Below are 24,263 nucleotides of genomic sequence, written 5' to 3' on the forward strand. Positions count from 1 at the left end.
ATAGTCCCTGCTATGGGTTGACATCTCATGCTTCAAACTCAGCGTTTGGAAGGACGGTAGGCCATGAAGGAGATACCCAGACACGTGCAGCTTTACTAACTAAGAGATGTGAAAAGGAGACTTGGAAAGAGCAACCTGCTAAATGAGTTCATTTGAAATCGCTCCCTCCACGTAGAGGCTTCCTTTTAGTTCCCCCACATGCCCCTGGCATTCCCCTCATCCGGCTCACTGGGAACCTCCCATTGCCACTGAAAGCAGATGGATCACACCTGGATTGTTTGGGAATTCAACGTGGGATCTGAAAATGATCACGTAGCTATTTGCTTGTGAGTTGTCAAATATTTGCCTTTTGCAGATTATTTGAAGCGTTTCCTTGTGCTTTGGTGCAACTGCAGCTGCTCCTTAGGAAGATGTCAGTATCAAAAGGATAGGGATTGGTTTGTCTGTGTGGGTGTTGCTGGGTGTCTTTGTTTCAGTCTCTTTGATTGAGAGTCCAGTGCAAGCCTACAGAATTTGTCACCTGTGACCCTCTCAGCACTTTTTGGGGTTTCTGTGGCTCCCAGTGCCACAGCCAGCAGTGATGTGGCTGCTCCCTCTTGCAAGCACTGCCTATGTCTCCTTCCCTGGGCTGTCACCTGCCCTCATCAGACCAGCTCGGCCCCGGTGAGCAGCTCTCAATCACTTCCTACAGCACCCAGCCTTAAAAATAAACCATGGGTGGTGCTGCAGGATATGCCCACTGCTTGCCTTTGTGGGTTGAAGGGTTGAATTTATTGAGAGCGTTGTTTGGAGCTTGCTCGTGAGTGGGTGGGTTGTGTGTAATGCGAACAACCTTTGGTCTTAAACCTTGGTTCTTGAACTGTGTTTTCCGGCTGCCTTCCAGATAAGAGTATCGAGTTATCTGGAGTGCAGGAATGTAAAGCAGCATCAGCAGGTTTCCCAGACTTAGGTGTGTATAGGCTTCTCCAGAATGTGCTGCTGTTCTTGTAAACAGTGTTGTTTTGTTGCAAGAAGGCCAAAGGAAACTGTCATGATTAATTAGTTTAGTTTTATGTAAATCGTGGGCAATAAAACTTGCCCAGATTGTTTCCTGTTTGAATTTCTGCATATCTTTGCTGGGAGGCCTCCTGTCTTGCATTATGGATGGCTTGGGTCAAAGAATTGACACTGTTCCTTTATGGTGACTGATCATCCTTCCTCTTTTTAATATTGTGTCCTTTTATAACCACGGTGAGTGGATCTGGCTTCAGCTTATAAACCTTATGGTGACTGATCATCTTCCCCCTTTTTTAATGTGTCCCTTTATAACCACTATGAATGGATCTGGCTTCAGCTTTTAAACTTATCTGCAAGCTGCTAGAGCTGTATTCTGAGGCTTATTCCCAGTTTCAGTGCTTAAAGTTCATGTTCTGCATTCATTTCCTTTTCGGTGAGCTAAATATACTGGTTTCTTCTTCTGTTATTTGCTGTTGTATTTCCTGCTGTTGCAGGATTTGCAGCACTGCAGTGATTCTGGTGATTCCCTGAACTTTCCCTGGCTGAGCACCATCTCTTTTTTTTCTTTTCTCTCTCTCTCTCTCTTTTTTTTTCCTTCCCTCTTTGGAAGTAAAGGATTTGAGTGTAACCGCTGCATTTGCAATGAGCATGGAGAAAATGCATTCCTCCTTCACGGCCCTCTGTCCTCTGAAGTCCCGTAAGTCCATGTGCTCCGGGTTGTGTGCTGGACACAGACTTATGCAGTGCGTTATGTAGCTCCTTTGGTCACTTCTCTCCCACAGTCTCAGGTCTTTTTCAAGATCTCTCCTTCTGATTGCCCGCTCCCCCATCACAAGAGCAGGACTTGGGGCTTTTTGCTGGCAGCAGTAAGATTTTTACCTTTGACTTTATTTAAAACATGTTGCTTGTTTATGGCTGCTGAACAAGTAATCCGTGTTTTGGTTTTGTGACCTGACCTTCTTATTATTCACTGCTCCTCCTGATGCTACGTTATCTGCAAACCAATGGAGGTGACTTTTCCTCTCAGGTCGCTGATAAAATAGCAGAGTCTGGGGCCAAGGGCTGATCCCTGTGGGACCAGTTGATCCACTGAAAACATATGGTGCAACCTGCTAGTTTATATTTCACATCTAAAGATTTCTTATTTCTTTATCCCGCTGGACGCATCTTGTTGACTTCATCTTCTGGCTTTGTCTTCTATAGTACCAACCCAGTTGCCTTACAGGAGGAAGGTGTATCAAGCTCATGAGACTATTACAAAAAGAGATAAAATTCGAAAAGCTGAATTTTCAGTGTGGAATTATAAGCATAATTCCACACTGGATAATAAAAAAGGGATTTCTCTCCCTTGTGGTCTGAAATTCTAACTGCTCTCTTCCCTTCTCCATCTCTTCCCTTAGCAGGAATGAACAGCGGGTAGGTTAACTTGCTGTTACTTTGGCTGCCTTGTTTACACTTAAATATTTTTGTATTTTTTCCAGTCCAACAGTATTGTTTCTTACTGAAAATAGTTTCAAGAGCTCCTTAGCGGCTCCGTTCAGACTTTTCAGATGGAGATTTTCTAAGCCTGCTAATTAAAATGACTGGCTTTGAGTAGCTGTTGTTTTTTATATTCTCCTTAGTTGTTGTTGGGCTGGAAATCAGTTCATTACCATCCTGTGGGATGGCTGTATCATCTGTTATTTCTCATATAAAGAGCAGTAATTCAGAACCGCCCCCTCCCCGGGGTGTTCAATTAAACATTTTGGTCCCTTTCCTTCCCCCCACACAGCTTGAGACAAGAATTTGCCTGATACGTAATTAACATTCTTCTAGGTCCTAATGAACTCCAAAGTGATCTTGTTCCCCTCTGAATTATATTTTCTGTTAACTCTTTATCGGTTGCCAGATTTATGATTTATGATAACTCTCATTAATTTTTACTTTCTTCCAGTATAATAAATATCTAACACGTTCGACAGGTGCTTTAATTTCCATGGTAGGTGGGATTGTTTGCCTAGCATGGCTTTCTCTTTACCGGCTGTGGTGAGCTGGCAGGATTTGCTCTTGTTGTTGGCTTTTTATCTTTTCAGGTGTAAGCTGAAGTGGTCATAAAAGATTTGCAGTCCACGTAGAACTATAGAAAAGCTATAGGTTGGAAGGTTGGAAGGGACCTCATAGATCATCTGGTCCCATCTTGATGCTTTCTTGTTTAAGGAGAAATGCCTCTGCGCTATGAGGAGATCAGGGAGGTAGCTGGATGCCTGTGAGTGTTGTGAGCATTCCTTATAGCTGTTATGGTGTCCTCAAGAGTAGAGGTGGGGATCTACCCTCCAGGGGCACTGCCCTAGTGCTTCTCTGGGAGGAGAAGCTACCAAACAAACTGTTCCACCAGTCCCTATATCTCTGGAAAGCATAGAGAGCTAAGCTTAAAGTGTTTTGTTATGTTTTTAAGACCTTACGTTAGGATGCAGATGTTTCCATCTACCACTATCTTGAGGCCTGAATCTTGATTCAGTAGCACTCATTTGTTTTGTTTTTAATGAAGTTGACTGAAGTAATCTGGTTTTCTGGCACTCTGACAAAAGAATTGTCATAGGAAACTGGAATACTGGCTCTAAAGTGTGGAATGCCTTAAAATAATTTGTCTAGACAAATGCTGTGCATGCTTTTCAGTGTATATTTATTTTATCTCGTTCACATCCTGTTTCCTTTCTCTCTACAGCTTTCATTACGGTTTCAAAACAAACTAGTCTGCCTTTGGCACAAGCAATAGCAGGCGACCCCCACTGCTCTTGTGGTGACGTAATACGAAATGCATTTCTTCTCAGAGGAAGGGTGCTGGAGTACCAGCACTGATGAAGGCACAGGTCCACATAAAATGAGGTGCCAAAGCTATTTTTGTGAATTCCTTTGTGGCTTTGTGCAGAAGTAGGGCTGTACCTGTGCAGCAGGGGTGTTTTGTAGCCTCATGGTGAAAAGGAGACTCCAGGGAAATGTTGTTGTGGCCTTCCAGTACTTGAAGAGAGCTTATAAGCAGGAAGGGGACTGACTTTTTACATTGTCTGGTAGTAATAGGACAAGGAGCAATGGCTTTAAACTAAAGGAGAAATTTGGGTTAGATGGTAGGAACAAATTCTTTACTCAGAGAGTGGTGAGGCGCTGACAAAGGCTGCCCAGAGAGGCTGTGGATGCACAGTCCCTGCAGGCATCCAAGGCTGCCAGGCTGGATGGGGTTCTAGGCAGTTGAATCCATGACAGAGATTGGAACTGGATGAGCTTTAAGGTCCCTTCCAACCTAAGCCATTCTATGCTTTTATAATTCTATGATTCTATGTTTGGAGGGTACCAGAGTCAACTTCAGAACATCAGGCATTTTGCTGTGGGATGGGTTTGGGCACAGCTGGCTGCTCCTGATTCATGGCTTCAGCACAAGATAGGGATGACCTTCCAGGGTACTGTCTTCACAGGTACCATTGCTCTGCTTTCTTAGCCTCCTGGACCAATAGCTGTTGGGACATGAAGCACAGGGCACAGCAGCGAGCTGAAGGAGTTTTGAAAGTTTTGAAAGCTTTGATTATTCCTGTTGTTGGATCCATAGAGAGCCGATACATTGCCCAGTGTTCGGTCTTGGTGCAAGTTTGTGGTAGTGTGAGAGGTACATCAAATCAAAATCCAAGATGTTTCTATTGAAAGGCAAACATAGGACTTGATTACTGGTAAGGGGTTCTTTAATCTGGTGGTTTGCTCCATTGCCTGGCTAGATCACATGTGGGAATGGGATATGACATCGAATGGACTGTTTTAGTGTACATACTTAACATGTAGTGCTCAGTGATAGCAACAAAGAACACAAAGTCCTGCCAGCGTTGTTTCTTTTTCTGCCTGATAGTAGATATCTGTCTGATAGAGGGACAGCATTTTCTGTGGGGCAGGGTCTAAGCCCCGTGGCAGCTGAGGTCATTGCTAGCCCAAGGCTGCTGATCCTTGAGCTCTGAATCAGGCAGAGGACTTCATCTCCCAGGTAAGGTGATGTGGTCTGTGCATTTCTTCACGTTTAGATTGCAAAGCCACATCACTGTTGTTTTTTCTCCTTACCCAGTGATCAGGCACCTGCCTTTTGAGTTCATGGAAGGGTTATAGGTGTGTGGTGTTCTTTTGATTTTTAAAGCATTACACACAGCTGTAATGTTAACCATTGTGGTCTGTGAACATTAGGTGGCATTTTATAAAACCTAAGTCATGTTTTTCATAATCAGCTCTGGGAGTCTGCCTTTGGAGGTTTGAGGAAAGAGTCTGACTCTTCCAAAATTGAGAGCATAAGTTTTTAGGAGCTTCATTTTTGTGTTCTTTCTTTTCCAGCCTCAGCTTATGTGCTTCTGCTCTTAAAACAAGCAAACAAACAAACAAAAAAACACACCCCACACTCCTGATGTAAAAGACTTGTAAAACAGAACCTAGGAACTCTGTAGTGAAATCATAGAATCATAGAACGGCTTGTGTTGGAAGGGACCTCAAAAATCATCTGCTGTCACAGGCAGGGTTGCAAACCACTAAGTCAGGCACTAGATCAGGTTTCTGGCTCCATCCAACCTGGCCTTGAACACCTTCAAGGATGGGACATCCACAGCCTCTCTGGGGAACGTATTCTAGCACCTCATCATCCTCTCAGTGAAAATTTCCCCCCCAACATCTAATCTGAATCTCCCCTCTTTTAGTTTAAAACCATCCCCCTATATCCTTTCATTATCTACCCTTGTGAAAAGTTGATTTCCCACCTCTTTACTAGCTGCTTCTTAGTACCGGAAGGTCATAATGAGGTCTCCTCAGAGCCATCTCTTCTCCAAGCTAAACAAACTCAACTCCCTCAGCCTGTCTTGTAGGAGAGGTGCTCCAATCCTCTGATCATCTTCATGGCCCCCCTCTGGACCTGAAAATAAAACACTCAATCTCCCCTTAAGCTGCCCAGTACCAATAGTAAAGCTATACTTGTTTTATAACAACCAGGCAGCTTTTAATTTAAGAGCTGGATTTTGATGGGTGGCACGTAGGTCTGCAGCCAGTGCTAGGAAAACGAAGGAATGATAAATCTCATTGAGCTGAAATGCTGCCATTACACTTTGCAGCCACTGAAGAAAGTTCTCGAAGATGAAAATAGCGATTTTTATTTTAAATGTTAAGTGTCCTATCAGTCACGAGTGGCAAGCCAGAGCATGCAGTGAGCTCTGCTGATGGAGCAGAAGTTGTTCTTTCCTACCTACACTTTTCAGACTAATTTAAGATCCTCCTTTGAAAGATACTGGTTTGGTCCTTAGGGAGGAGGCTGTTGCGAACACTTTCCACATGAAAAAAAACGGAGCTGGAGAGCATCTGTGTTCTGCAGGAGGCCCTCTGCAGTAGGGGAAACCTAGACAAGGAGTTCTGATGTGGCCCTGCTCTAACAGTGTCTCGGCACAGTGTGGTTGTTATGGGGAGGCTGTGCCCATGACCCAAGGCCAGCAACTTCAGGTGTTGCTCAATATATGGGAATGGTAAAGAGACGTTGTGGGGTGAGCAGACAACAAAATGTCTGCAGGGCAGGTTTTATACAGTCATGGAATGGCTTAAGTTGGAAGGGACCTGAAAGATCATAGAGGTCCGGTCCCAGTGCCATTGACAGAGATTCTACTGCCAGCTCAGGCTGCCCAGGGCCCTATCCAACCTGGCCTTGAAGGCCTCCAGCCATGGGGCACCCACACGTTCTCTGGGCAACTTGAGAAGCATCTCTGCTTTAAGTAACGGCCTCTGAATGGCCTTGCTAGGGACAGGGTTTCATCTCTGTGTCTTCTGCTACCTTTCCTTGCTTACCCTTTTCTACTTCGTGTGACATGTGTAAGTCATCTTTAAGATGGGTGCGATGCTAGTGGTTCTGCTTAAAATGCAGGGATTGCTCTAGCTGTGCCCTTTACAAAGGGCTTATTTGTGCCCTTCAAGAAGTGTTGCTTTTACCTGAGGACTCAGACAAGTTTGCTTTGTTTTAGTCCCCTCCCATTCCTCTGGTGAAGGAAGGTCATAAATGAAACCAAGTGCAGCATGCCCAAACATTGTGAAATACTGCTATGGTGTTAAGGTCTCTCTGCATACATTCAAGAAGAAAGCAAAGTAACTGTTTTCTTTCAAAAGTGGCAATAAGTTAAGCCAGCTGTGCAATGACAACATGCATTATCCCCACTGCCTAGCTCTTGGGCAGCTAATGAGACCTTAAGTGCCCACTGGTGAACAGTAAAATTTGTAAACAAAGCTTTCAACTTGTCTGAAGGCTTTCCTTCACTGCTTTTTCTTCTTTCTGGCTAAACATTGGATCGTTGCCCGGTAGACGCTATTTAGATGTAAAACTTGCAGTAAATGCCAGTTTCTTCCAAAGAGCCAGTAGGTGTCCCAGCCTTGGGGCATAACCCAGCAGATTTGCATTAGCTCACAGCAAGCATTTTTGACTTGGCGTTGTATACATGGAATGTGGCTGGGGAGAAAAAAAAAACCCAACGACTACATCTGTTCCTTTCTTTGCTAGATGGTTTTTAAAAACGTAACAGTTATCTTTAATTATCTTGCCTGGATGCCAGAACCATCAGAGATCCCAATGACTAAAGTTTGGCAGCTGAACTCTGTCTAGGTGAGTCACGCTACTTGGAGATGCTGAGGGGAGGCTTTGCTGCTGCTCCTGGCATTTTGGGGGCTCGTGAAAGGCACACCTGGTGGTCAGGCTTGTCTCACAGCCTCCAAAGCCACGATAAAGAGTTGTGACCTGCTCACAGATGGAGAGAAGGCCGTTGGGAAAAAAAAAAGAGGGAGAATTTTAGTATTCTGTAGTTCTGCTGCTCAAACTGGCAGCCCGAGGGCTGTCTTATGGGTGATACAAATGGAATGCACAGCAATGAGCCTGGTGTAAGGGGAGTTAAAAAAACAACAAAAAACAAAACAAGAAACAACAAGTAAAAAAAAAAACCAGCAACCTAAAAATGAAAAAAGAAATGCCAACCTTAGTAGCTGAAACAGAAGAATGAAAACATCAGACCTGAGGCCATAATCCAGCCACTTGCTTGCAACATGGAATTGGGAGTGTTTTTGAGGTCTCAGCCGGGGACCCAACCAGGGAGCTGCCCTGAAGGGCTCCCAGCTGGCTGACATACCGCCCTGCTGTGCTGATCCTGGTGACTCACTCCTCTCAGACTTGAGTTCCTATGGGGAGAGGAAATAGCAAAACACGCACCCGGCCTGTTGGAAAGTGAGTCTGGATCCAAGAATTGTGCTCTGGGGGAAGGGCAGGGGACTGTGAGAAGGATTTTCCTATTTTAAATGACTCCCAAGAGGCCTATGCTAGGAATGAGCAATAGCATCCTTTTCTCTGCCTGCTGACGTTGGGCTTAGGAGACACTGAACTCCAGGGTTGCTCACCCTTGCCTTTTTCTTTCAAACCCTGTTTACTCCTAGTTACTATAGGGTTTCATTTTGTTTTTAATTTCCTCTTCAAATCCCACATTCTTTGGAGAAGGGAAGGTTAAAGAAAGATAAAGAATATTTTGAAACATGGAAAAGCAAAGGAATGAATATGCTTCTTGAAAAATCCCCCGTTAGTTGAAAATAAATATGCTGCTTCTTTGCTGGTTGTGTGTTGGAAATACTTGAGTGTTTGCAATGGGAGTGTATGCATGCATGTGTGCATAATGGGGTGGATTATAAGATTTGATCAGCATGAACTTCAGCATTTCCAGCTGTGTAACCTGAGCAAGTTGGGAAGATGTACAGATTTAATTACCATGTAAATCCATTAGCTCTGAATTTCCTGGCATTTGTTTTGCTGATGACACAACCTGAATGTTATTCACTTTGTGGATTTTTTTAATCCATCCAATTCTGGGGGGTGATTAAAGTGAGTAATTGCTGGTGTGAGACTCCAAATGATCATATCTGCTGTTACGGTTGATCTCTATGCTGTTTTTTGAAATACCAATTTCATATTACCCTTCATATTCTCCTGCAAATGAGGCAATTTTAGTGTAATTAATAACCAGACAGTTAAAAAAAAAAAAAAAGTAAAGTAATTGACAAATTATTCCTCTGTGCCTTGGTTCTGATTTTTTTACACTGTAGAAGATGCACACCTAGAGATGTGAGGTCCCCTCTGTTTGTCCACGCCAGGTGCATAAGCCAGGGTAGTGCCAGTCTCCACTTTTATCAGTGTATCTTAGGTGTGACCTGGGGGACTGTTGACATTCCTCATTCTCCCTGATCTCTTCTGTTTGCTATATGTAACACGATTTTCCTGCCATCAGAAAGCTCTTCCAGCTGTTCTGCTCCTCAGTCAGGCTAGGAGGGAGGATCTCTGTGTCTCAAGAGTAAGCAGTTAGATGTGCCTGCAGTTGCATGCTCATTAATACTGACCATGGCCTGTTCAACAGGTCTTCTGACAACTGATATTTCATACAGTTCATGCGTTGTTGGATGGTTTTTTCCCAAATACGCACTGCCAAATGTAGTCGCTTTCTCTTTTTCTTCTTTCTTCTCCCTCAAATTAACATATACAAAAGGTAAGCACCCTGGTATCAAGTTGTACAGGGTACAGATATCTGCTTTTCTCCTCAGTTTCCCTGTGGGGATGCTGGGGAAGGTTGATCTTGTCCCTCTTTCAGCCCCTATCTTTGGAATCAGTATTCTGGAAAAAGACTGTTCTGCTGCCAGGTTGTCCTTCATTTCTCATCCTTCTAAGAGCATTGGAGCAGTAGCTTGGATCTGTGTCTCAAACCAGTGATGTATCAACACATCCTATGCAGTAGATGAGCTCCTTTGTTCCCTGAAAGGCACGTGGGAATGAATCGTGGAGGTGAGGCTCTTGGGAGCTCCATCACTAGCCCTTCTCAAAGCTGACATGGCTGTGTACCACACTGTGATTCAATCTGTGGCTGAGTTTGGAGAAGAATGAGGGTTGGCCAGCTTCCCTGCTGCAAGTATAAGAACTGCTGAAAGAGGAAGAAGTTGAGGGATGTGCTGAACCTGAAAACTTGCAGTGTTTTTGCCTGAATCTGTGTGACAGTGAACTGATGCACAAATGCCAGTGAGTGCTGAGAACAGTTCTCTTGGTCTCTGAGAAACTGAGAGAGCTTTTCAGTATGTATCCTTGGGTTTGGGTGTGCAGGAATTCATGGACTTCTCTGCTGCATCATCATCATTGGTAGGACTGCATGTGCAGTCCTCCACAAGCAGTGTCTGGGCACGGTTCTTTAGCTGCAAAGGGCAGATTTCTGCTTCAGGTCCTTATCATAGAATCCCAGAATGGTTTGGCTTGGAAAGGACCTTAAAGCCCACCGCCTGCCATGGGCAGAGCTGCCACCCACCAACTCAGGCTGCCCAGGGCCCCGTCCAACCTGGCCTTGAACACCACTGCCTCACCACTGTCTGACTAAATAATTTCCTGCTAATGGGTAGATGCTGCACTTGCACGCTTAAGCAGAACTGCGTATGATGCATTTTACGGCTTTTGCATTATAACCAAGTTGAGAGCTAAGCCTGCTGAGAGTGAAAAGCATGTATGTGCCATCTTTAATGACTGGCACTTTGCCTGGGTGCCCCAGAGTTTGAATCCCTGTGTTAGCAGCTGTGTTAGCAGTATTCAGACCTCCTTGGATACCATATAAGCAGATGCCTGCGAAATGTTGTTGCTGTGAAGTGTTTGGTTGCTTGAAAAGGAGATGGTATCTCCATGTAGCCTCTCTTCCTGACGTTTGATGTTATTAACTAGAAATGGTTCTTTCTATATTTTATCTCCTATGTACCTTTGATTTATACAAACCACAAGAGAGCTAGTGAAGAAACGATTCCCTCTTCTCCCTGTTAACTTGCAGTGAGAGAGGAAACCAGAGATGAGGACAAATTCATGCCTGGGGTGCACTCTGGCATGGTGTGTGTAGGCCAGCGTGCTCTGGGATTCCTGAAGGGTGGGCTTTGGTTGTACCCCTGCAGGAAGTGCGTAGGCCTCCTAGTGAGCGTAGTGTGTTTTATGGGCTCAGTATCATTTGGGAGTATCATTTAGGACTCTCAACTTCATTCCCTTTTTTTAGTGAGCCCTTTGAAAGCCAGTTCTCTGTTTCAGTCTCAGCCCTGATAACATGACATCTTGAGATAACCGGCACTCGCTGGTCTGACTTCAGGCTTCAGTCAGCACTCCCATGGAAGGACCCAAAGCTGAGTCTCTGTTTCACTTCAGAGCTGTCCATTTGAGCAGAGAAGAAAAAAAACTTTTCCCGTAGGCAGAGGTGGAGAAAAGGGGCTTTGTCTGGCAGGAACAGTCAGATGCTGTGAGAGCTGCAGCCTGCGGCTCACTTGGGCTGCAGCCAAATATGACTTGCTAAAAGCCATCCAAAATCCACCGTGCGCCCGGATGCAGGAGCCCTCCTCTGTTTGCTTACCGTGGGGATGATATCTGTAGGTGTTCTGTGTTCCCCTAAAGCACCTGGCTTATAAGCGGGAGCAAATGTCCCAACAGATTGGCAGTGGAAGTCCACGGAGCTGCAGCTTTCTCCCTGCAAACGTGAGCCCTGGTGTTTTGCTTGTTTGAAAAGTGTGCTGGGAGAAGGGGAGGATAAGGTTGTATCTGTCCTAATGGCTTTTGACAGAGATTAAAAATCCCAACTAAACACATCTCCTTCCTATGTAGAGAGAACAGTTTATTTAATTCAAGTACGCTCCTTATACAGCATGTCTGTAACTAGTGCTGTCACCGGCAGTGGGGTGTGAGGGTGCAGAATCACAGGATCATTAAGGTTGGAAAGACCAATAAGATCATCTAGTCCAACCATCAACTCATGCCTATGGCTGGTCTGGATCGTGTCCTTCAGTGCCACATCTACACGGTTCTGAAACACCTCCAGGGATGGTGACTCCACCACCTCCCTGGGCAGCCTGTGCCACTGCAGCACCAACAGGGTGGTAGCCAGGAGCTTCAGCAGAGCTGTATTGTCTTAAAAAAGAAAGCCATTGCCAACAACACCACCAACCCCCCCCCCCCCCCCACACACACACATTTTTGGTGCAAGTAATCTTTTTTCTTTTTTTTAAAGATAAACTCTGCTGGGGAAAGATGCCAAACTGAATGCCACAGACAAAGAATTCCTTTCTTTTTCAACCAAATAGATATTGGGTTTCTGGCAGTCTTCTCAGCTTCCTCCCTAATTTGCCCTTTCCTCCTCTGGAGTGCAGTGGTGATTGCTGCAGTATCAACATGGAGGGCTGTTCTGTGGATGTTCTGCTCTGGAAGTGGCTGCTGACCACTGCGATGTGTGCGGAAATGGTGGGAGGGATGGGGGATGTGCCTTGAGAAGGCAGAGAGGAGAAGTTTAAGTGTAGGTGGGAACCGTGAGGAGGCCGATGTCTCACTGCTCCCTGAAAGCTGTAGCTGCTGCTCAAATGCCTTTTTGAAACCTTTAATCAAATGGAGTTGCTTTCAATGAGACTACTGTTTTTTAAGGGAAAAAAATAGAAAGCAAGCTTCATGTGTTCACTGTGGTAGAGATGTGTGTAACACGCAAAATATTCCTGTATCTCGAGCAGTATTGCTTTCTCTGATCATTAAGAAGTCCAGACCCTAAAGCTATATCTCTTAGTGGAGTCCAGCAGCTGTGTGATCTGGCCTGTCACACTCCTTTAGGACTTCCGTGTTCAAAGTTACATCGCAGGCTTTAAAAATAAGATGAAAACGCAACAACAAGAGTTAGAGAACCATTTTAAGGACACATAGAACACTTATTTGCTGTCAGGAGGTTCTGCTGTCAATGCGCTCCATTTCTTCCATGCAGCTTGCTGCTTGTCAGCTTTGCAGATGCAGCAGAAAAACAGAAAGCACACATGTTGAGGAACATGTTGGACTCCCTTCCCTGCCCCAAGGCCCTCTTTCTGTCTGGTTTTGGGAAGTTGAATGTTTATTTCCTTTGCTGCTTCTCCTGAAGTGGTATTAGGAAAATTCCCCATTCAGAGGGAAAGTAAAGTAACCTTTACTTCTTCCATTTGCTTATTTACATAGGAATTGATACAAATTTCTTCTGTATTGAAGCTGTATTATGCAGGAATCTTTATGTGAATTTACTAAAGGTAGCCAAGTAGCCCATGGTCATTTTGTCTTTCAGCTGTGTCTTGGAACCAGTGTACAAATACTAGAGCAGTCATGTTGTAGCTTGTGCTAATAGGGAAGTGGAGTTTATACCCTTAGCAGATGGGAAGCAGCGCTAGTTGGGAGAGCTGCTGAGTCCTTGTGTATTGAAACTACACAAGGTTTTCTGAGGTGGTCATGATCCCCTTGCTGAGTCATTTCAGAGTTAGTTTAGTTGTTTCATCATTCACAGCAAGTTAATATGAAACTAAAAATCCATTTTGCCATTTGTAAAGGCTTTGTTTTAGCTAGCTTGCTGTTTGAGCGTAGTTAACTGTGATCCTCTGTTTTCTGCGTTATGTTTAGTAAATATTTTCTTTACTGCCTGTCAGAATTGACTGATTAGCTTACAGATTTTGAAAGAAGTCCCAGTTAGTACCGGTGGGCATTTAGAAGAGGGGCTGTGTCTTGTTGGGTGCTTGGTGGGCTCTATGAGAGACGCCTGAGCTCGGCATATTCTAGCACCAGGCTGTGAGGCCACAAGTGTTGCTGTGGTGTAAAGGGCATGCGAGGAGTGTAAGCACACTGCTTCTCTTGTGGAATCATACAGTATGGACTAGTTTGATTCTTAATTTAGCCTACAGGAAGCCGGATCTTGAATTTCAATGTTTGTTTCTGCAGGAGAGGGCAAGACGAAGGGCCAAGATCAATGCTGCCTGCAAAAACAGAGCAAATCAAGCAGACTTAGACTTTTGCAGGACCAGGCCCCAGTTGACAAAGACTCCTATATGAGATGGTAGATAATGCCTGATTGTTTAGAAAAGCTTGTTACGATTCATTGCACAAATATTTTTGTACCAAAATAGATTTCTCTGTGTGTAAAACAAGGAGGAATGGTTTCTTGCAGTACAGTTTCTTCTGTAGTCTCCTGATACTTGAAATGATAACAAGAAGAGCTTCAGAGTCTTTGGATATTGCTGGGAACTGCACTGGGGTCTCTAGGAAGTAGATCAGGAGATCTGGTTCGTGCTTGTTTTGAATAAGAAACAAGTACAAAATTATCCTAGTGCATGCATTCATATAGTGCTTTGCTAGTGTAATAGGTAAAGTGGTAATTAGCAGTGGCTGCCAGGAGCTCCAGCTGTAGGGCCTAGAAGCTGAATGTGGCTGGAATGCTGTGTCTGGAGTAGATGTATAAATTACCCAGGAATTCCACAGTATAGCAAAGGAATTGCCTGGGGACACGCAGGCTCTTTTTGCTGGACTGTGGTGTATGTTCTGTGCAACTAGAATTGTCGTATGTGGTGGCAGACAATACGAGCCTGAGTTGTTTCCTTTCTCTTCTCTGTGCTTCAGTGACCACCCATGTGTTCCATTCCACACATGGCACATCCTAACAATAATTCCTGCAGGGTGTGTAGAGGAAAGGAGGCTGCCTCAGGACATGGCTGCTCTGCTTCTATTTTCTGTTTTTATTGTAAGTTAATCATAAACTCTTCTGTTTTGACCGGAGCAGGGCTGGTAGTTCCTGCTGCTGACTGGCACGGGTGCCTCCTGCAGATACTGGGATTGTTCTGATCACTACTGTCCTGTTGTTGGCATGACAGGAAAGGAGACAGACCTTTTCCCTTTATATCTCCACAGCACTTCACAGAATTCCTGGATGAGTTCTCAACTGATGTCCTAGGCCAGCTCTTGAACGATCCCTTCTTGTCTGAGAAGAATGAAGTGATGGAGGTGGAACTGTCTCCAGCATCCCCAGCGCCACTCATCCAGGCAGAGCACAGCTACTCCTTGTGTGGGGATTCCCGGCCCCAGTCACCGCTGACCCACATCTCGACTGATGACAACTTTAATGAAGGTAATACTGCTGTGTGTGAAATCAGTGTTGATCTACTTGTCCGTGTTTGTTTGCCACGATGTTGGAGTAATGCGGTGTTCCTGGTGGGGTTGTGGTGCACTAAAGGCGCGTGTGAATCTTTTGTGCTAATTGAAATACCTACAATGAAGTTACAGATGGGATTTGTTTGATTTCAGTCTGCAGGCATTGTGAATCAAGAAATTGGTCCATAGAGAGGGAAATCGTGCTCAGCAGAAATTACTAACTTTGCACTGGATTGTGTTAAAACTAAGTGTTCCTCCAAAAGAAATGGGAGAAGGTCTAGAAATACACTTGTTTCCATGTATCTGAATCTTTGGTTGTTGGAGATAAATGGAGACTGATAAACCAAATGAGTCAAATGAAGACCATCCTGGTGTTTGGGTACCGTACAATGTAATGTGTAAGGAAGGGGTGCGATGGAGTTTCAGTCTTCAGGAGAAGAGGCAGAGGGGAGGTCTTACTGTGGTCTGCAGCTCTCCGATGCACGGATGCAGAGGAGGCAGATCTGGACTCCTCTCAGAGATGCGCAGCAATAGCACAAGAAGTAATGATTCAGGTTGCAAGAAGGGAAATACCACTCAGATGTTAAGAAAACCTTTTTCACTATGAGCGTGTCAAACACTTGAACAAAGGCCAGAGGCCGTGACGTCACCATCTATGGAGGTATTCAAAGCTACGGAAGAAAAGGCCCTGAGCAACCTTATCTGAGCTGCCTGCGCTTTGAGCAAGGGGTTGATCTCTTCAGGCCCCTTCCAACCTACATCACTTCAGGTTTATTAAAAAAAGAGCAAACAAAAAAACCTCTTTAAACTATAGTTATTTTCTGTAGTGGAACTTTCTAGTATCCCAAAATGAAAATCAGCTCCTTTTATTTGTGGTTTTTAACTATGTGTATAGGAATGAAACTTCATGTGTGTTGGTCTTTAAACCTGTCTTGTGAAGTCCTGTTTCTTTTTTTTTTTATATATATATATTTTTTTTTAACTCTAAGAAAAGAAGTGGGAAATGTTGCACAGGATATGAGGAACACCACCAGCATTTTTTTAGCAGCTATGTTTAATTCAGCAGTTATAAACATCTGGAGGGGAAAAAGGGAAATGCAGGAATGGTGGGAGGACAGGATCCAACCTGCCTGTTCTGGTGTGTAAATGCCTGCTAGCAAGAAGGGGAGTTCAAAAGCTAGTGCTGGTGGAGGAGCAAGGCCATGAATAACTCGCATTTCTTAGACAGCCTTCCACTCCTAAAAATGTTTGTGTGTTCAGCATTAGCTTCACAGTGAAATGCAGTAGAGTACTAAACCACTTTGTCATAAAAGGGAGAGATGAGTACTTACGTCTAAGCATTAACAAGCTAAGTTATTTATGAAGATCCACCAAGACATCAGTTTTCATCTGCTGACACTTTTGTAGTCCAAAGCACTCTCTTAAAACAAGGTGTGGCCTGTTAGAGATTTCACAAATTTGGCTGCGTTTCACTGAGGACAATACATAAAACCTGAGAGAAGGCTTTTTGAAGTGAGATGAGGTTTTTAAAGATCATTTGGAAACGTCATCTACATAAAGCTTTGCCTTTATATATATCCAAACTGCTTTATGTGAATATCTTTAAATTAATGTGCAAAGGAGACGATAGATACTTTTACTGTGGCAGGAGAAGAAGCACAAGAAACTTCATAAAGCAAACTTCCCTAGAAGTTAATAGAGACAAGCTCCAAAGTAGGCTAAATGTGAGGGGAGTTTCCTTTGGGGAAAAATCCTTAAGAAATTCGTACTGCTGAGACTGCTGGGTAATTAGTAGAGCTCTGGTCAAATGATATTTTAAAAAGCCAAGAAACGTTAACAAGTGAGTTTAAAAATAGAAAATGAATGGAAAGCATTTCATCTTCTGCTCATTCTGCAGTGTTTCATAAGAGAGGAGGAGGAGGTGGAGGAGTTGTTCCTGGTGTTTGGGATTTTATTTAATCTTTACCCTGGAATCACTCTCATGACCTCTCTTGACTCTGTGAGAGGGGGAGAGGGAGATTTTGCAGGTGGCAGTACTGCAGGACTTGGTGCTGAAGATTGAGACCATCTGCATTGGTAGATGGTGGAGGTGCACAGTGCTCTTGGCAACACTGGTGAACTCCAGTTCCCTTGGCAAAGGGGCTAGTGTAAAGAATAGACAAAAGTCACTTTTTGCGAATAACTACCTTACTGGGCAGGCTGCTGAACTCTTGCTGTTGTTGAAGTCAACAACGTGCTATTTCTTCTTTACAAGTCTCTTTTTAGACCTTTTGTGATTGTCCTTGGAGCGAGCATTGGTGGCTTGTTCCCCAGAGCACACAACAGTGCTAACCCTTCTTGCCAGTAGGAGCGTATGGACAGACAAAGAGGAGAAAAAAGAACGGCAGGAGGAAGGAGAAGGTGTTCTAGGGCTAGACTCCTTAGCCTGTCTGACTAGGTAATACGTACTTGAAAAAGGCACCAGTTACAGTCCTTACTGGAGTTGTCATTCCAGTAGGCGTTCTGTTAACATGACCTGGAGCTGCTAGCTCCTTTCCACAAAGGTAGCTTCTTAAGTGCGATGTGCTTGGGTATATTTAGATGCCAGCTGGCTCACAGTGTGTCTCTTCTAACTCAGTGCATTTTAATTATGTGAGGCCAATCTGCTGCTCAGCCCTTGGGTACCACCTGAGAGCTGCAAGTGGCTGCAGAACCCCATACTGGTCCAGCCTTTCGAGTGGGATAGGGCTTCACTGGAAGGAAGATGTTCCCACAGAGGGTGATGGGTGGTTGGGTTGGTCTTGTTCCGCATGGATCTGGTGTCCAAAAGGGTGTCCTCGCCTGCCTGACTTTAAAAATAGTCTTTAAATATGAAGTTTGTTTCCATGACAATGGGTGCATTGCAGATAGCAGTGGTGGCTGTACATTCACAGCCCAGCCAAGGCTGGGGGCTCCTTTGGGACCAGCTCCACCTTTGGGGTGGCTGGAGCAGTGTCCTGCTGGGAAATCTTGCTTAAAGAGTTTAAAAACAGCAACAACAACAGTGCTAGAAGTGTAAAGTCAGGCAAGTATGTCAGATCTGTGTTCAGCTCTTTTGAGAAATCCCGTTGACTGCAAAGTGAAAGTGAATGTGAACATCCATAAGATCAGGATCCCAAAGCCAGTTTTTCCTCAGTTCTTTATGTGGAAGACCTTGTCTGAACACTTGCAGGTTGTTGCTAACGTGCACTCTCTGAAAGCATCAGTCCCCAAATCTTAAGTTTATGAATGCACTGACAAGTGTAACCACTTTAAAGCAGATGTGTGCAAGATGTCTGGTATGTATTTTTTTTTCCTTCCCAAGAATCTATTATTATGTTCAATTTTGCATAAACTTGTAAGACTAGAGATATTTGAGAGAGGTTTATAGGTTTGGGCTGCTTGCTTGCAGCTGGCTGACTGTACGCTTGTGTTTACTGGAGCTGGAGAATAAGGATCCTGGCCTGGGAAGGGATCCACGTCTTGCCATAAGAAAGGAGGCTGCATTCCAGGTACTGAGGAGCTGTACTGGTTCTTCCACTCCTCTCAGAGAAGGTTTCTGCTTTCTGTTTGTGAACTGTGGGTTTTAAGAGACAACTGCAGCGTAGCTGCAAAGAAGCATGGCGGGTTATGGGCAGTGGAAAAAACTTCTTGGGAAGATATCAGGAAGCTGGGAGGTCCCATCAGGGATTTTAGGGCGCAGGTTTGCTTGACAGTCATAAATGGTTAGGAAATCTTTGCTTTCTATTACAGTTGGTGCATGTTTCTCCACTCTTCCTGTCTCTCCATCCCTTTGGAAAGGAAATCTGTAGTCAGCAATGTGCAAGGGCAGCCAGGAGTTTCAGCAGACACACTGGTTAGCCTGCTGTCTGACTTGAGGTGCAAGTGTAGGGTCCATCCCCTCCCTCTCGCCCCTTGCCTTATGTGTCGTAGGCACAAACTTCTTGGAACAGTGGCTGCCCCTTGTTTTGGATTTGTGAGGTCTGTAGGTAAAAACGTACAGGGCAGGAGCTGCAGCAGCTGCATGGGGCTTTTCATCCTCTGGGATCAACTGCAGCGAGTGGACAGTGTCTCAAGGTTGGCACGTGTTTGGGTTTTATGTTTATTTTTTACTTGGTGAGCCTCACAGGGCTGAGAGGGTGGACAGCCAACTAGTCATTTGGATGGTTTTTCTCTTGAAGTTGTGGTCAGGTGGCTGGGTGCCTTCCTTTCCCAGTCCCCTGAGGGCTCTGTTTCTGAGGCTTGTCTTGGTCCTCACCTGCCCTCCTGTTCATGCTTTCCTTCCCAGGAATGCTTTGAAGTTGCACTTGGATTTGAAGCAGCTTGCCTTGGCTAAAGGTTTGACAGTGATTGCTGCAGAAATGGAATGTTTCTGTTTTATGTTTGCTTGCACCAAAACTCAGGCTGGCCCCAGAATATAACCTGTATTGTTATTCGGCTTTTTAAATTATTATTGCTGAGGTTATATTTTCCTTCAGTGCACTTCTAAAGCCTAAGTTTCCTTTTAAGCTTCAGCTCCATCTCCCTGCATGGTTTAGGAAAGGGAAGGGAACCCACAACATTGTTTCCACTTCTCCAGTGCAGATAGCTCCACAATGACAAATCCAGCCCTTATCCTACACAGTGCTTTGTACAGGGAAATACTCTTTTATGTATAGAGTCTGCATGCAGTAATCCAAGTCATATGCTATCTTTTTGCATAGAGGCACCTGCGGGCTCAAGGCTCAAGTTGGTCTTCATACATTTTATATGCATATACACGCATAATATGTATGTATATATAACTCATCATGTTTATCATATGTATAATAGGTTTTATTTATACATATAATACATAGATAGAGGTGATATTCATATGTACTGTCCAACTTCTGCCTACTTTTCTCCCAGTACCAAATCGGTTTCCACTGTTTGCATCTCATTGAACTTCTCTGCTCTGACTTTGTTGAGTTCTGTTTTCTTTTAAAAAAATATATAGCTTGTGTTTTGAAAAGGTGCTGTGAATGCCATACTGGTAATTTTTGCAAGTACACACTAGTGCAATTTTTTGTGTTTTTTTTTTTTAATTTTTTAATTTTTGTTTGTTGATGGGGAGGAAGCCATTTGGCAATGGTGACTTGAATTTGAGCACTTTTTACGTGGAAGGGTAGCAGTCAGTCTTTATCAGCATCTGCAGTTTTGAAGTATGAAAAGGTTTCTGACCTTTAATGTGTCTGAGGTCCAAAATCTCTGTAGCTCACTCTGAGTCAAGCCTAAAACTTCTGCATCAGTGCATCCGAAAAATGTCAGTTCTGATTTAGAGGCGGGCATTTTGGTGATCACTTATACTTACTACTTTAACATACAACTGTGCTTGCAGTCAGACCTTCTTTAGCTTCCAGTTCCACACGTCAGGTCTCTTTATGGCCTTTTCCCTGCTGGAGTACAGAACCATCTGTACTCAGAAACCTCTCTCCCCAGGTGTTTGTGGGCTGTGATTAACTTCTCTCTTGAGTTCTACTTGGATACAGTTTAAATGAACAGTATTTCTGTGCTGTCCTATTAGGCTATCTTCTGGACATTGAACTATTCTTGCATTTTCTTTCTAAACAAAGGAATGTGTGCAGTTCCTTTTCAAAACTCTCCATAAAGTAACCACAGGAGCCAGTTTCACAAATTACGAATATTAGGGGAGTACTCCTCCCACTTCTAGTCCTGCTGCTTCTGGAACCAGTGATCTCATTCTCTTGTAGCTATACAGCTGCACTGGGAGTTCATGTTCACTTAGTGGTTCATTGGGACCATTAAGTCCTTTTCATGTGCCTCAAAGCTTGATTGCTGCCTTCATGTGGATGGATATGCCTTCAGAGAGCATCCATGTGGGAAGAAAAATTCAGAAGGCTGAGAGATTATTGTTTTAACTGAACACAGTACTTTTGTGAATGATATTCAAAAAAGACACCAGAATCTTTTATAGGACAAAAAAAGAGAGAGAGAGAGAGAATATTTCATAGAATTACAGAATCACTGATGTTGTAAAAGACCACTAAGATCACCCAGTCCAACCATCAGCCCTCCCCACCATGCCCACTGACCATACGTCCCTCAGTGCCACAGCCACACAGTTCTTGAATGCCACCACCTCCCTGGGCAGCCTGTGCCACTGCAGTACCACTCTTTCTGAGAAGAAATGTTTCCTACTATCCAACCTGAACGTCCTCTAGTACAACTTAAGGCCATTCCCTCTCATCCTATCACTGCTACGTGGGAGAAGAGGCTGACCCCCACCTTGCCACAACCTCCTTTCGGGTCATTATAGAGAGCGATAAGTTCTCCCCTGAGCCTCCTCTTCTCCTGACTGAATAATCCCAGCTCCTTCAGCCTCTCCCCATAAGACTTGTGCTCCAGACAGCTTTGTTGCCCTTCTCTGGACACACTCCAGCACCTCAATGTCTTTCCTGCATTGAGAGGCCCAAAACTGAACACAGCACTCAATGTGTGGCCTTATCAGTGCTGAATACAGAGGGATGATCAACTGACATAGTGGCAAGAGGCACAGACTGATGTGGTAAAAGCTGATCTCAAAGCAAAGAGTTTTTTGCTTGGAAAAGAGAGAGGATAGCCTAGATAGGGTTGGAGGACTAAATTCCTCTTCTTTTATGGTGGATTTTGATTCTCAGAATAGTTTCTTATAAGGCATGAGCAAATCTGCAGAGCAGTGAAAGCTCCTTTGTAGAACAGCAATTTGGTGACTGGCATTGGAGTGTTTGCCGCCCCTGTTTCAGCATCTCACTCCCACATATGTTAAGGGTGATGCTAGAAGAATAACACTGTTCTCCCCATAAGAATAATAAATAAGAGCGGGGAGGAGCAGGTTTAGCTACTGCTTCTTTGTTAAAGGGAAGGCCGCTTCTGCCATGTGTTGATGACCACTCCTCATCTTTCCCCCTTTATTTACTTTTTCCCTTCCCCGTGCTTTAAAAAGGACCCCAGTGTTTGCTGGTCAAAGAATTTTGTGTTTGTGGAGGCTGCTTTAAGGGATTTGGTGTCGTTACTAGGGGTGGGGGTGGCTGTGGACTCTCCCCTCACTGAGAAGAAATGGAGCCCAAGTGTTTCATGTGCTATGAAGGGGTATTGTGTCTGCTGAGGGCCTATGTGAGCCAGGACATGGGAAGGTCAAGGAAGCAGTCAGCCTGCCTTGAGGTGGGTCAAGAGAAGGGCCGGACGTTGGCCAAAATGCACACACAGACCTGTGCTGCAAGCTCCAGCCCTGGTTCAGAGTGGCTTAGGCCCTGCTCATCATACATTAATACCTTATAGCTGTTTTATCTATTGCTTGAACAGTGAACTTTGAGGACACACAGCCTCTTCATTCCGCTTATATGTGTAAGGATAACCCGCAAGTGCTTCCACTTGTCTTATCTGCAGGCTCATTTCAAATGACATTCAGCATATGCATCTATTTTCTGCGTGATTACAATCTGGCATGGTAGTTATGGTGGCATGCTTTTTTTGTGTGTGCATGTAGAAGATAAGGGTCAGTGGAACGTACTTCATGTGACTCGGTTTGACTAGTGATGCTGTCTTCCTTTTGACCACAGGAAAAAGAGGTCAAAATCACATTTTTTTTGCTGAGCACTCGCATTCTTGCCACTTGGTTGAGTGCGGGTGGGAATGTGTAGTGCATCTCTAATTTCATTTACCGAAAAATACAGAGCAAGTCACTGATTCAACTTGGCTATGCTTGCAAAAAGTGGCTCTGTTAAACACTTCAATGAACAGCGCTGAATTGAAAGTAGGGACCAAAGGAGATCTTTTTAGTTATTTCATTAGCTCTGTTTCTCCGTACATCCATCATAGAGGGTGAAACTTAGTCAATACTGGAGATGGTTTACTTTTTCTCAGGAAAGGAGTTGGTATACTGGGTGAAAATGAAAAAATCATCTTTGTAAAGTGAAGTATAATGTTGGATAGAAGTAAATAAAAAAAAAGGGGGGGGGGGGGGGAGGAGAAGCAAAGCCAGCTAGAAACTCTTTCTCTGTGAAACTGTACAGATAAAGTAAACACTTCTGACCTTACCTTTCATTTTTACTACCCTGCTTTCTAATAGCATTCTGTGGAAAAAGGAAGGAGTAAGACATTGCAGCTCAACAGAGAAATATGAGCATCCCAGACGGTGGCATGCGGTGTTGTTACGAGACTAGGACTAATATTTATATATATTTGCATATAGATATATATAAACAATATCTAATATTTTTTTAATGCGCGTATAAGTAGTACATATTAATCTTGTCATATTTTGACAAGTTCTTAACAGCCTTTTAGACAAACCTGAGGGCAAAAGTAGTTCTGTCCTCTAAGTTACCACAGCATCCAAGTTGCTGTTTTAAGAGAAGGGAGAAACCTGGCTTCTTCCTTCAGCAATGGGCGGCTACCTGAGAGCTCTGTGGGAGAGTTTTGACTGATTTTCATAGAAACGGAACCCATAAACATAGCAAAGCATGTGGGTTGCTTTATTTTGTTTTCCTTCCCCCTCCAGTTACAGGATCCTTCACAGAAAACATTGGCAGCTGAAAGTACAAAGTTAGGAATCTGTAGAGGTGGTGTTTTGGTTGCTGCACAAACACAGCCTTTTTTGGTTGTATGTGTTTTTCATCTTTGCCTAAATAGTATGTACTGATAGTTGCATCAGCTGTGATGCTTGGAGGAGCTCTGATCTCCATTTTTATTGCAGACTACCATCATAATGTACGTGGTGGGCAGCACGTAGAGAAGTTAAAAACTTGGATATATTATGCATCAAAAGCCAAGCACTTCTGTGTGACTCAGTGTTCATAATTTTAAAGGCCTTAAGCTTTCTTTGAGCAAAATGTTGAATGGCCTTTTCCCTTTGGGTGTAGTGATGTGGAGAAAGGAAAGGTAAAAGGGTAAGTCTGCTTGTAGTATGCGTGGTGGATCTGACTATCATTGTCCATCTTAACAGCAGATGTTTGAACCAGGGACAGTATTAGGGGTTTTGAAATATAGCTGAAGGGCAGAAGGGGTTTGTTTGCCACTTGGGCAGTTTGTGTAAATACATATCACGTGCAGTGCTTATACTTACAGCGCAGAGGGGAATACATCTTATTCTGAGCTTCCTCTCCTGCTTTATTACATACACATTTTCTTATATGTTGCCAGTCTTGTACCTGGGACCGAGCAGGACACATGATGAGTGCAGCTGGGAAAGGAAGGGTAATGCTTAAGTTTTTTGTGTCACTGACTGAACTTGCTTCGGCATGTTGTAAGGTTCCTTCCTTGTTTTGAT

General features: G+C 44.0%; 1 protein-coding gene across 4 annotated transcripts in view; it reads left to right on the top strand.

The window, feature by feature from the left end:
- The window catches only part of CREB3L2 (cAMP responsive element binding protein 3 like 2), a 79,033-nt gene that overhangs the window by 24,225 nt on the left and 30,545 nt on the right, over window positions 1–24,263 (top strand). For 2 of the 4 annotated variants that reach the window (XM_040650477.2, XM_040650478.2), the window contains exons 1-2: window positions 1,135–14,570; window positions 14,738–14,954. In XM_040650477.2, the coding sequence (XP_040506411.2) occupies window positions 14,367–14,570; window positions 14,738–14,954 (421 nt within the window). In that variant the 5' untranslated portion in view covers window positions 1,135–14,366. Of the gene's footprint in view, window positions 1–1,134; window positions 14,571–14,737; window positions 14,955–24,263 lie in introns of those variants that run through there. The other 2 variants (XM_416356.8, XM_004937877.5) reach the window with 1 other exon arrangement.

This window comes from Gallus gallus, chromosome 1 (assembly GCF_016699485.2).
Source record: "Gallus gallus isolate bGalGal1 chromosome 1, bGalGal1.mat.broiler.GRCg7b, whole genome shotgun sequence".
NCBI lineage: Eukaryota > Metazoa > Chordata > Aves > Galliformes > Phasianidae > Gallus > Gallus gallus.